General features: G+C 50.4%; 5 protein-coding genes across 5 annotated transcripts; 1 reads left to right on the forward strand and 4 right to left on the reverse strand.

The window, feature by feature from the left end:
* Positions 1–128: 128 nt before the first annotated feature.
* On the forward strand, positions 129–1,334 carry AO090003000721 (homoserine dehydrogenase; the record flags this gene model as incomplete). The annotated part of the gene is made up of 2 exons (XM_001819816.3): positions 129–159; positions 256–1,334. 2 exons carry the CDS (start codon positions 129–131, stop codon positions 1,332–1,334), a joined length of 1,110 nt encoding a protein of 369 aa, XP_001819868.1.
* A 95-nt stretch (positions 1,335–1,429) lies between these two features.
* Positions 1,430–2,359, reverse strand: AO090003000722 (heme-dependent oxidative N-demethylase family protein; the record flags this gene model as incomplete). Its single annotated transcript, XM_001819817.3, has 1 exon — positions 1,430–2,359. The coding sequence occupies one exon, from the start codon at positions 2,357–2,359 to the stop codon at positions 1,430–1,432; it is 930 nt and encodes a 309-aa protein (XP_001819869.3).
* Positions 2,360–3,295: 936 nt separating this feature from the next.
* AO090003000723 (uncharacterized protein) lies at positions 3,296–3,680 on the reverse strand (the record flags this gene model as incomplete). The annotated part of the gene is made up of 2 exons (XM_001819818.3): positions 3,296–3,541; positions 3,615–3,680. The coding sequence occupies 2 exons, from the start codon at positions 3,678–3,680 to the stop codon at positions 3,296–3,298; spliced, it is 312 nt and encodes a 103-aa protein (XP_001819870.1).
* A 777-nt stretch (positions 3,681–4,457) lies between these two features.
* Positions 4,458–7,512, reverse strand: AO090003000724 (putative DUF221 domain protein; the record flags this gene model as incomplete). The annotated part of the gene is made up of 3 exons (XM_001819819.3): positions 4,458–6,695; positions 6,765–7,313; positions 7,432–7,512. The coding sequence occupies 3 exons, from the start codon at positions 7,510–7,512 to the stop codon at positions 4,458–4,460; spliced, it is 2,868 nt and encodes a 955-aa protein (XP_001819871.1).
* Positions 7,513–10,154: 2,642 nt separating this feature from the next.
* On the reverse strand, positions 10,155–11,428 carry AO090003000725 (fructose-bisphosphate aldolase FBA1; the record flags this gene model as incomplete). The annotated part of the gene is made up of 4 exons (XM_001819820.3): positions 10,155–10,715; positions 10,770–11,072; positions 11,141–11,251; positions 11,315–11,428. 4 exons carry the CDS (start codon positions 11,426–11,428, stop codon positions 10,155–10,157), a joined length of 1,089 nt encoding a protein of 362 aa, XP_001819872.1.
* Between the last annotated feature and the right edge of the window lie 1,069 nt (positions 11,429–12,497).

Below are 12,497 nucleotides of genomic sequence, written 5' to 3' on the forward strand. Positions count from 1 at the left end.
CTATTTCCCATCGACATATTCTCTGTTTGTACCTTGTCTTTCTGGAGGAGCTTGTTCTCTTGTTGGATATTTGGTATACTTCTTCCGGTTACCATTTAAGCCCAGTGCCCGATCAATTGCATATCATCATGTCGAACCCCGTCTATCTCGGTGTCATTGGTACGTACCCAAAAAAACATCTACAACCAACAGCAACACTCATACGCTACATTCCCATTCATTTCAATTTTAGAAAGAATACTAACAGCGCCGCAGGAGTTGGAGGTGTAGGCACAGCCTTCCTGAGCCAGCTTGCCCGTCTCCCCAACGCCCCCAAGCTCGTCCTCCTCGCCCGCTCCAGCCAAACCCTCCAGTCTCCGACACCGGCCTATTCCCCCGCCATCCCCGCCGCAGACTGGAAAACCGCCGTTGAGACCCCCTCCCTGATCAAATCGGGTGCTCTCTCCGTCGACGAAATTGCCTCCTACCTCTCCTCTGCCCCCGGTCGCTCCATCCTCGTCGACAACACCAGCGACCTCACCCTCGCTAGCTCCTACCCCGTCTTCCTCCGCAAGGGCATCTCCATCGTCACCCCCAACAAGAAGGGTTTCTCCTCCGACCTCTCCCTGTGGAAGGACATTTTCGCTGCTGCCGCAGAGGGCAAGGCCCTCGTGTACCATGAGAGCACCGTCGGCGCAGGTCTCCCCGTGATCTCCACCCTCCGCGACCTCGTTAGCACTGGCGATGAGGTCACTCGCATCGAAGGTGTCTTCTCCGGCACACTGTCCTTCCTCTTCAACACCTTCGCCCCTGTGTCTGGGCCGTCTGGCGCAAAGTGGAGCGAGGTCGTTGCGAAGGCCAAGGAGCTCGGCTACACTGAGCCCGATCCCCGTGATGACCTGAACGGTATGGATGTCGCCCGTAAGCTGACTATTCTGGCGCGTATCGCCGGTCTGGAGGTCCAGTCTCCTGACTCGTTCCCCATTGAGTCGTTGATTCCTAAGGAGCTCGAGTCGGTACCCTCCACTGCTGATGGTATCAAGGAATTCATGACCCGCTTGCCCGAGTTTGATGGTCAGATGTCGGCTATTAAGGAGGCTGCTGAGAAGGAAGGTAAGGTTGTGCGCTACGTTGGCAGCGTTGATGTTGGTAAGAAGGAGGTCCGTGTCGGTCTGCAATACTTCGATAAGGATAGCTCCATTGCTGGTCTGAAGGGCAGCGACAACATCATCAGCTTCTACACGAAGCGTTACGGTGGTAACCCCCTCGTTGTCCAGGGCAGCGGTGCTGGTGGTGACGTGACTGCCATGGGCGTGTCCGCCGACCTGATCAAGGTCGTGCAGAGACTGCAGTAAGCCACTTTATCAAAAGACCAAGGAACGGTCTGACTTAGATATGATATACAAGAAACCGACAAAAGTAATAGAATGAAGAACAACACGAAAAATGATTACGAGCGTAGAAACTCCTTCACAGCCTCGCCCCAAACAGGTCCCCGTTTGTACCAATGCATTTCAGGCACATTCCCCTCTTTCAACCCATCAATAGCAGCCGCCAGATCCTCCCCTAGCCCTTCATCCTTGATCATCTGGATCGGATACGTATACGTATGAAACGCAAACACTAGCCCCTTGCTCTGAGGAAGGCGATGCAACGTCTGCCGTTCGCACCTTAAAACTGTGGAATCCACGTCCAGTTCCCCAAGATCCAAAGTCTTCCCACTCTCTCCCTTGTCGCCGTGCACACCACCAAACGCAGCGAACAACTCCGAATCAGTAGTAATACTCCAGTTGACCCTCTGCACGAACTGACCGACCTCGACCCGTGCAAAAAATCGGTCCATACTGCGCTCAAGCTTCTCCTTATACCCCGGGACCGGGGTGTGGATGGATGCAAGACGGAGGCCGAGCTTCTTACGGGTGTCGAAGCCGGAAGGGAAGAAGGTTGTGTATGCTTCCAGGATGTACTTTTCAGATTCTCCTTGGTTGCTCGAGGAGTCGGTTGGAGAAGATTCAGGGAGGAGAATGAGAAACTCCTCGTCGACTAGCGTTCCCAAGGTCTCGAGTTCTTTTCTCCCTGTTTTGGATCCCGGTTCGGGTTCATCGAAGTGTAAGGGGATCTTCGCTCCTGTGACCATACTCTCGAGTATTGTCTTGGTCTCTGTTCCTGTCTTCTTGTTGTTATCGCTTGGTTGGGAAGTCAGTCGGAACATCCGAGGGTACCGTGTGGGCAGATATGTCCCGACAACGAAGATGTATAACTCTCGGATTGCGGCGTAGATCCTTGGATCGGTCTCGTTATTGATTCCGATGACCACATCAGGGTGTTTTTGAAGCAGGGAGGAGCGAATAGCTAGTCTGTCCTTGTAGGTTTTATCCATCTGGATGAGTGTTGAAGGGTCCAGGTTCGATAATGCTAGGCGTAATCAGTATCATGTCCATACCGAGGTATGATTCCGGCTGTTTTGGACATACCCATCGTTAAGTGGTACTTTGGCTTGAACGGCCGGAACTTCAGTGGCTCGGTGGCCTCCCAGTTGAAGTCCGGGAGGGGTTCGATGGGCGGGTATGTCTTTTGACTTTCATTGTCGGATGTCGGATTTGGTGTGCAGTTGTTGGAGACGGCTGGTTTCTAAACCTGTGAGCCAAACTGTCGTGTCGAGTCTATGGAGCCAAGTCATACATATTTCCAAATAGCAATGCCGAACCCTAGAAGGGAAATGAGAAATAATAGCGGCACCCTCTCCCTGTAGGTGGCTATTGCTTCTACCATATAGAGCCCCATCTTGTTGCTAGTCACTTATTCTGGATTCCCTGTTCAAGGGAAGAGTGTCTGCAATCTGGAGGAGTCATCGGTGATGAGAGATATAGTTCCCACGCTCGATGCAGGGTTTAAGTTGACATTAGATATCTCTCGGTCTTGCGATTGGTCGACAATCCCGTTCAACGCCGATTGCTCAGAGCACCGAACATCTGGTCCCTTTTCATCGTGAGTCTCGTGCATACATAAATCAATGACATTGTAGTAGTGGGTCTTGTATACATACAAGGGGGTATCAAAATGAAAGACAACTCAGACCGCCAGATAAGTCATAGCTTAAACAAGCTGACCATAGTAAACGCCAAGATTTACCGAAAATGTCAAAAAAGAAGAAGAAGGCAAAGCGAGAGTCAAGTCGACAATGCAAACTGTAATACCGACCGGTGGGCAAAATGAAATGCGCACAGCACGGTAGTCGACCATCTCACCAGGAGGTGCTCTACCTCCCATATTCCGAAAACTCGTGCGAAAGTATTCAACTAGACGCATTCCTCGGTTACCTTCGTTTTAACCCATTGTTCTGCTCCTTTTCTACCCCAGTTGCCTCGTAGCTTGCTAACACAAAGGCTCTCCGCTGGCCATTTGGTCTTTCATTCAGGCTGGGCGCACGAGGCCGCTGCCGCCCCCGTGCCCGACCGCCGATTATGGGGAGCTCATACGTCGACATCCGCCAGACGTAGAGGACCAAGTCGAAGATGATAAGGGTAGCCCAGGGAGCGATAGTGATGAGGCCTAGGACGAGCTGCGATAAGAAGACAATTAGCGCGCATGTCCCGAAAGGCATCGGTACCAACTGCGCAACATGGAATACATACAAAGAGTCGGGCGATCCAGTTTTCAACATAGATGAGGTCGGCTGGAAATAATGAGTACCACGCCATCTTGCACTTGCAAAGTATGTATGTTATTTCGTTTCGTCCTCGAGATTGTTTGGCGGTCGTTCTGCTGGGGAGCTGCTATCAGGGTATAGCGGCAATTAGAAAACCGTCCAAGCAGCTGTCAAGTATAGTTGCCGCCTAGTAGGGACCGTGATAATCCACTAGAAAATGTAGAGAATTCTCTAGGGACACCGTGGCTCGGCGGGTAGTTGAGCACCTCAAGTGTTCGGTTGTTTGCGGAGGCCGCGGTAACGAATGGTGGTGTGATGCGACGTGGAAAGAGGGGAAGGCAAAGGGTTGTCGATTGAGGTCAGCCTGTGACAAGAGAGCTAGGGGAGACTAACAACCTCATTGCAGATGGTGTGCGGTTAAAAGGGCGCGGACCAAGTGAAAGTACGACAGACATGAAGTTGTGTTGTCAGGGGAGAGAACAAACAAGGCATCCGAGTTCCGAGAGTTGGCCTCTACCCAATCGGGTAATAGATACACCCTTCAAAGTTGCTAGGTACATACATACAAGACAACAAAATATTACTTAGTACTCGATCGATAGCTGAGCACATCATCCCACTTTTGTCGCTATGTACAATCAAATTCTGCCCATATAATACAACACAGATATCCAGATCATATGCACGTATATGCAGCGTTACTTCCGTTGACCACGTCCAGTCATATCCAAATACACTCCAAAGCTCTATAAACAATAACCAATTAAAACACGGGAAAAAAAAGAAACTGAAGAAATCAATCTATGGTATATTCAGGTAATGTCGTTAATCACAGTTGTCGTGGTCTGCGGTAGTAGTCGTAGGAGGTTCTGGGATCTTCCTGTTCCACAGGCCCGTATCCCCCTGGCCGCCATCGATTGAAGGGGTGAGCGCTGTCTGTCATGGCCGGCCCCTGCGCCTGACTGAGCAGTCGTGCTTCACTCTCGTCGCCATGCTGATAGAGTCCGTTGCCCACCAGACCACTCTCTGAGTGGGACAGTGGGGTGCGGAATGCAGGATGGACGAGGTCGTTAGTACTTGTGTCGTAGCCATCGTACTGTCTTAATCCGGATATGGAGGGAAGCGATGGCGTTGGGGACGCTGCTCGTGAGGAAGTCGGCGACCACTCCCCTAAGCCGGTCCGTGGCGTCTGCGAGCGTTCGGTGATCAAATCGTCCGGCCGGCCATAGATACCACCGCCAAACTCATCACGGAAATCCGGCCGGTCCTTATAGTAGGAGAAGTCGAGATGATTCTCAGGAACAACCTCGAATGGAGCGGATTCTGAGGCTTCCATCTTGGACTTTCCTGGATGGGATGCTGACATGGGATCCATCGCAATATCTGTATACTCCCCCTCCACTTCTGATGTGCCAATGCGACCCCGATAGATACGTTTTAGCGCATCGGCGGCCTTTGCGTGTACCATCGGTGTGATCAGCGGCTTGGTGAGCGCCGGGTGGCCGAATTTGGAACTCAATCGATCTGACGCCTTCTTGCTCGACTTCCCGGTCTCCAAGGCTTCGGCATCGCTCAGATTTGCACGATTGTAATATTTCATGTCAATGTCGAATGTCCGCACACAGTACCACTTGAACCCTAGCAATAGAAAAGGTAATGGGATTACGCAGAAAACCATTGTCCAGGTGCCTCTAGCAGTAGCCACCAGTGCAACGACAGCGTTAGATAGAATAGCTGCAAAGATCATACGGTTGAACACGACACGCCAGAACTGGCCTCCTGACTCGTTCTTCGTCACAAGCACATATAGCAGCAAATATTTCTTCATCATCGCATCCAACCCGAAATAGAGGGCAGTAACTGGCAGAACAATGGGCTGCAAAGTCGCAAAGCACATCGCTACAGTGGCATAGAACAAGAAATAGTTATAGTAGCTTGCATATTCGAATGGAGGCGGGGCCGTCCATTCGATAGCCTGTCGCGGTGTTGGTGCCAGAAAGGTCTTGGAGAACCATACCCAAACCAAGGGAACTAGCTGGACGAGATCGATCGCTGCTCCTAGATTCCTCTGTAACAAGTAGGTTACCCAGAAGGGAGACACATTACACAACGCACTCACGGCCTTGGAGTAGAAGCCTCCATCGATCAAAGCTTGCCAGGCATTCTCATCCTCCTTCTTGTCAATAACAGCTGCAATGAATGTCCACGCGGCTGAGAACAGTGAGAATACCACGAGATTGTTGAAGACAAAGAATGAATAGAGATGATGAAGCACGTGCCTCTCTCGAGAAGTCTTGGTTACATCACCAGCTTGGATGGACAACCGGCGGAAGATGATGGGTAGGATAATATACACCAAAGACGTGATGGCGGGAGATAGAATACCCTGGACAGCAGCCCAGACGTGAGGGTTGCCATTAAGAGACGTTTGAAAAGCCGGCCAGACCAATCCTAGGTTGTTCAAATTGGACAAGAAGACGGCAATCATGGCGTTAGGAGCGATCCACAAGACTGTCAAGATCGAGACCCAGATGACGTTGACAAAACGCTTCCATTTCCGTGCCTTTTTTGACAAAGGCAGATTTTCCCAGATGAGATCATTAGGCCGCGGAGCTAGCCTAATCGTTGTTCCCTGCGGCCGCTTTTTCCGTGCAGTGTAAGCTACAGCATGAGCGTGTTCAATCTTCTCCCAGCTGACGAAACCGAACGGCATCGCATTTCGCTTATCGATCGACGCTCGGACGTGCCGGATTTCTTCTTCTAATAACTGAATCCGATCAGTCAGATAATCAATGGCGTCTACCTTGGCGGGCGTTTCATCGCCTTTCTGTTTGCGGGGCGGCCGTATAGTAGGTCGCTTAGCCGGTAGTCGATCGGGGTTTTTAAGATATTTCGCCAACACCGACTCCAGCTGGCGCACCGCTTCCTCATGTTCTTTGATGAGTTTGGGAAGACCCTTGACGTTACGGCCGATGGCGGCACGGGGTAGAGCAGCAGTGGGGTTGACATCATCGACCAAACGCATAACACCCTCGTCCGATCGTGCTGCCGATGGAATATCAGTGACCTAAGACCAGGGTCAGTATATGTACAGAAGTGTTGCATCGTGGCTCCACTAGCAGGGCGGATTCTGTACCATCAAAGTCCGGGCATGAAGGCTACGCTGGTAGTCAGAACTCTGGAAATATCTTCTCCGTAACGCGTAAACGGCCTTATAGTTCCTCCAAAGGAAAAATGCCACAATCAAGTCGAAAGCCCACGCGCAAACGACTTGACCCCAAATAGCTTGAACAGAGACATAAAGCGGAGTCATCGTCACGAAAGCGGATAACGTCGCTTTAGAGTCTTGGTTGCTCTGGGTAAGGTTAAGAGGAATCATTACACCGCAGCCGATTATGCTCAGGAAAATGAAGATATTGCGACACATCTTGGTGAAACGCAGGAAGACAGTGGCATCGAGGCCAACGCAGTCGACGAGCTCTGGCTCTCTCGTGCGCAAAACAGGTTTGACCCAGGCGAAGAGGCCTTTTCCCACCGGGGGAGGGCTATGTTTGCGATCTGCATGTTTAACCTTAGGGGCGTAGACAACCGTGTGTCGAGGTCGGAACAGCGAAAAGAGTAGGGCAAGGAGGACGGAACAACCGGCGGAGGTGGCCAATGAAGCCCAGACGGCGTTGATTTGAAACTGACCAAGTTAGCTCCAGTAGCTCTAAGAGAAAAACCAGGTATGGAGATGAACTGTGGGCCATCTGTGAAAGTGAGGGTGGAAAATAAAAATAAACCAAAGCACAGACAATACTTACAGCGGACTTGAAAGGATCCTGGATGAGCTTCAGGAATTGTTCTGTCGTATCCTCACGCCGCCATAGAGCATGAGTATCCATGATGCCTTGACAGTCAAGGCGACATGGATTAAGGGCAATAAATTAGAGTATAGAGGAAAGGGCAAGGCGAAAGGGTAAGGTAAAAAAAAAAAAGAATGATAATATTGCAAGAGCAATAAGACATCCAAAAGAGGGAAAACCGGGAGAATAGGAAAAAAAAAAGAAAGAAGGTATGCACGATGGATGCGACAGATAAAAAGTGACAACAAGAAGGATAGATAGGAAGGCGAAAGAGTGGGTAAAGAAGTGGAGGCGGGTCTGGAACATATCAAACTTAGTTCGTCATCCTTTGGCTCCCAAAACTCCTTGGAACGCCTGACAGTACAGCAAGTCTGTAAATCCAGTGGGGAGTCGCCGTTCTCTTTCGTTCTCGGCGGACGATCACTTGTACGGGAGAAGGAGATCAATGATCAATCCGTATGAAAATCCATCAGTGACGTCGAACGAAGACCCTGACTCGAATGTCTCACCTGATCCCACGCATTATGCTTTTAATAGTTACTTTGGTCTCCAGCTCCATGTCCATAGTTGTTTCCACGTCCACGCGTGGGCACTTGGTAAATTCCAGATTGGGAACGGGACCCCAACGGACTAACTTCATTGAAAAGTCCCTCTCCATTCATGGCGAAATATTGGAAAACAACAGAAAGAATTTTGGACCCACTAAAAGTCTCTGATTGGTGGGAAGCTAGCTTGACTTCTGACTGCTATTTTGGGTCCCCAATCAAGGTCGTCGGTTGGCCGCAAGTCTGGAACATGGTCGAGATTTTCTGAGACACGGGTGGGGCAAGCGCTGATTGGATGGTGCCTACCGTTTTTGCCGGAGAGCTTATGTGTTGCATGTACGTAGTAGTCCATACTAGTAGTAGTCATACGGAGTACTACTACAACATCCAATACCTATACCAAACTACTACGACTATTCTACTACTTCCCTCGCCGGACAGAGTAGCTGGATACATAATCATTATCACACCACGGAACTTAGGAGACTGCTTCCGAAAAGAAGAGATGGAGGAACAAAGAAAAATGCGAGAACTCTAAAGTGCCCAATGAAAGTCTCAAGAAACAAACAACATGGTAAATATAAAAGGAGCCCTACCAAGGCTTCTTCTTATCCTACCAGGCGGTTACTGTCAAGTATCTCGATTATCAGTATGAAGACGATCATCCACTCGGCGTTGTTCCTTGCCTTTCTTTCTGCCAATCCCGTGGGTGCAGTACCGCCTCTGAGCCCACCGGCTGCCAATTCGCCTCTAAACACACCTTTAGAGGTGTTGGAGTCAAAAGTTGTCACCGGCGTAAGCCAACCCCGACTGCAAGACAGTATAAGCTATACAACTGACCGGATAAAGAAATGCTTTATAGTCGCCCGAGGTGTTAGTGAATGTTCAACCAGCTCGCCTGGTAAAGGATGGTCAGTCCGTTGTCATCCAGAATTCCAAGTAAGAAAGCCCCTGAGGTTGCTTGACTGTATCTATGCTAAACCTAGTAGTGCACTCGCAAATGGAATCCATGCACTGTTCACATAGTCACCACCAGGGCCAAGGAGGTTATAGTTGATCGTGGGGCATGGTGCCAATGAAGAGCTCCCTAGACACGGAGCCACTGCAAACATTTCACGGGAGGTGATAATCATCAGTTATAGTACGGGGTATACATATGTCTGGGGTTCGAAGGGGCGGTGCAACCCCGTGCTTGTGGGTCAGGAGAGGAAATGTGGCTGATTTAATAGTACCATTGCCAATAGTGAACCAATTCGCCGGACTTCGTAGACTTTCGTCCTCGATGCTAGTCTACTCTCGGATAGATGGGATACTGCTCAGAAAGGGGATTGCATGTGTCATATCTCCTAGGGTAACAGGAAAAACAGGGAAAGGAGTCGCTTGGGATTTGGATACTGTCGAGTAGTATTGCTGATTTCCCTCCATGAAGAGTACGATGGCCTGAGGCATGAAACCACAACGACACTCATTGCCTAATATGGCAGCAACCTCCCATGCGAAAAATGAATGAGCGTTGATATGTACGTATGGCAGGATGTACTGTGTACACTGTAGGGGGGAAGCTGTGGGGCACGAACAGGTGTATGAACTGATGAAGTACTGCGTACCTACCCGTCATACCATACACACTGGACCCCAAATAGAACACAATGAAACACATCTTCAATGCGATTCTGGGAATTCTGGTCCGGAACTTCATTCATCGTCTCGATACCAGGGGCCGGAGTACAGACGTACCTACCTAGCACTGATTGACGTATCGAGTTTGGTGCTTCGTAAGGCTGAGGACCGCCACAATGCTGCAGTGGGGCTCCTTACCTCGTGCGTGGGAGCAGGTACGAATCAACATCCCATGGACTAGTGACAGTAAAAAAGCCTGAGAGAAGGATAGCGCGTATAGATGCATCAATTAATTAAGTGGATTCATCCTCATACTACTTCTACATACATCGTAATTGACCAATCATTCAACTCCAGCTTCCCCAGTCATGCAATATTTCCAGTCACCAAAAGCGGCCTCCACTTTTACAGTCAAATATGTTTCTTTTGTTCGTTTCCGTTCTTGGATTGATCAATTTATGTACTGGTATCTGATTTCTTTCTTCGTATCGGCAGAGACATCGTATCAAGAGACATTTACAGCTGACCAGCAGTGTTGAAGTCCTCCAGGGCGACCTTGACACGCTGGCTCATGGTCTTCTCACCCTCACGCACCCACACGCGGGGGTCGAAGGACTTCTTGTTGGGCTTGTCCTCGCCCTCGGGGTTGCCAACGGCGGTCATGAGGTAGTCCTTCTTCTTCAGGATGTAGTCACGGATACCGGACATGTAGGCGAACTGCATGTCAGTGTCGACGTTGACCTTGACGACACCATAGCTGATGGCCTCCTTGTACTCCTCCTTGGAGGAACCAGAGCCACCGTGGAAGACGAAGAAGACAGGCTTGTCCTTGTTGGAGCCAATCTTCTCCTTGACGTAAGCCTGGTGCTTCTTGAGAAGCTCGGGGTGGAGCTTGACGTTGCCGGGCTTGTAGACACCGTGGACATTACCGAAACCAGCGGCAATGGAGAAGTAAGGGCTGATGGGGGAGAGAGCCTTGTGAATGGCGAGGATATCCTCGGGCTGGGTGTACAGGGAGTTGTTGTCAACGTCCTCGTTGTTGACACCATCCTCCTCACCACCAGTGATACCGATTTCCTAAGATTCGTTAGACCCGGCCATGCCATTTGCAGGGGAAGATGCATCACTCACCATCTCGAGCCACTGCTTCATGGGGGCAGCGCGCTTGAGGTAGGCGGCGGTGGTCTGGATGTTGTAGTCGACGGGCTCCTCAGACAGATCGATCATGTGGCTGGAGAAGAGGGGCTCGCCGTGGAGCTTGAAGTAGCGCTCATCCTCGTCGAGGAGGCCATCGAGCCAAGGGAGGAGCTTCTTGGCGCAGTGGTCGGTGTGAAGGACAACAGGGATACCGTAGGCGGGAGCAAGGCTACGGATGTAGTGGGCAGCAGCGATACCACCGGCAATGGAGGCCTGCTGGCCGTCATTGCTGACACCCTAAGGGACATTAGTGGGTTGCTCGGAGCTGTTGATCCAGATGCACGTAGGGATCGATTTCGACTTACCTTGCCAGCGAAGTAGGCAGCACCACCCTGAGAGAGCTGGAGGACGATGGGGCAGTTCTGGTCGCGAGCAGCCTCGAGGGAAGCAACGACGGTGGAAGAGGAGGTCACGTTCTAGACACGGGCGAAGCCGTCAATTGGATAATTCACATCGAAGGTTCCACCGAGACTACTTACAACGGCGGGGATGGCATAGTTGTTCTGCTGCGCGTGCTCGAAGAGACGGAGGACGTCATCACCGACGATGACACCAGTCTTGCGGGAAAGCTTCTCAAGGACACCGACACCCATTGTGATAGTTGAAAGATTCGATCAGATAGCTGGTCTTACTCGACTAGGAATTGGATTAGTTTGGGAGAAGAAATGGAAGAGGAGAAGGAAAGGATGGAGGAGGAAGTGAACAGCTAGAAATAAGTTCTGTAGGAGCTTCCGAACTAAGGATCTTTACCGAACGACGAATACGGAGCAGGGGATTTAATAAAAGTGTCATTGGCAAAGGGAGGGACGAGGAGGGGCAGCTGAGCCACTAATGGAGGGGCAACAGCACTCGAAAGAACTCACCGGGTAGTGGGGAACGGATGGTATCAGTATGATTTCACTGACCGGTTGCTGGCGTGATGCTGAGAATTGGAGGGGAGGGGAAAGAAGAAGAGGCGGGGGTTATGATGATATATAAGAAAAAGGGAAAAAAGGAGAAAGAAGAAGAAGCCGAGAAACAAGGCAGAAGAAGTAGTATTTAGTTAGTCATTTCCCAGTGCCCGAGGGTAATGGATGGAAGTTCGTGTCCTTCTTCCCTTTTCTTCCCGTGACGACTTGGACTTGTTTGGTGGGGTTCAACGATGACGCTGGTTGCTGGCCTCAGGCCCAACAGGACCCAGGCGCCTCCCGAAAATCCCCGCCATCACATGACATCATCACCTTCTCTTCTTCCATGGACCCGAAACACCTATGACATGCCATTCATGCAGTGTAGAAATTAGAAAATAGATAATAATTCTCCTGTATGAGATCCACCTTCAACCCCCGTGCTGGATACCCTCATTAACCGGTTCATAAACACAACATGACAAATTTGAATTGTGATGTTGTTGTTGCGCGAATCTGGGGTTCTCCCCTCCTGCTAAAAGATTGACCCATTCCCTCTCCGTATTTCTTTCGTGCTATAGCCAAACATCGGGGAAATCGGCGGAGATCTCATCCCCGTACCCGTTCTTTCCTTTCCAACTCGTTCGGCATCTTTCTGTCCTTTGCGTCTTTTTATGTCTAGGCCCTCTTGTCCCTGCTCAGCTGACCCTAAAAAAGAAAATAGTCATAATACTAAAATTGAAAAAGGTGGGGAAGCTTCACGCAGTCGGTGTTG

The sequence above is a fragment of the Aspergillus oryzae genome, chromosome 2 (genome assembly GCF_000184455.2).
Source record: "Aspergillus oryzae RIB40 DNA, chromosome 2".
NCBI classification, from domain to species: Eukaryota; Fungi; Ascomycota; class Eurotiomycetes; order Eurotiales; family Aspergillaceae; genus Aspergillus; species Aspergillus oryzae.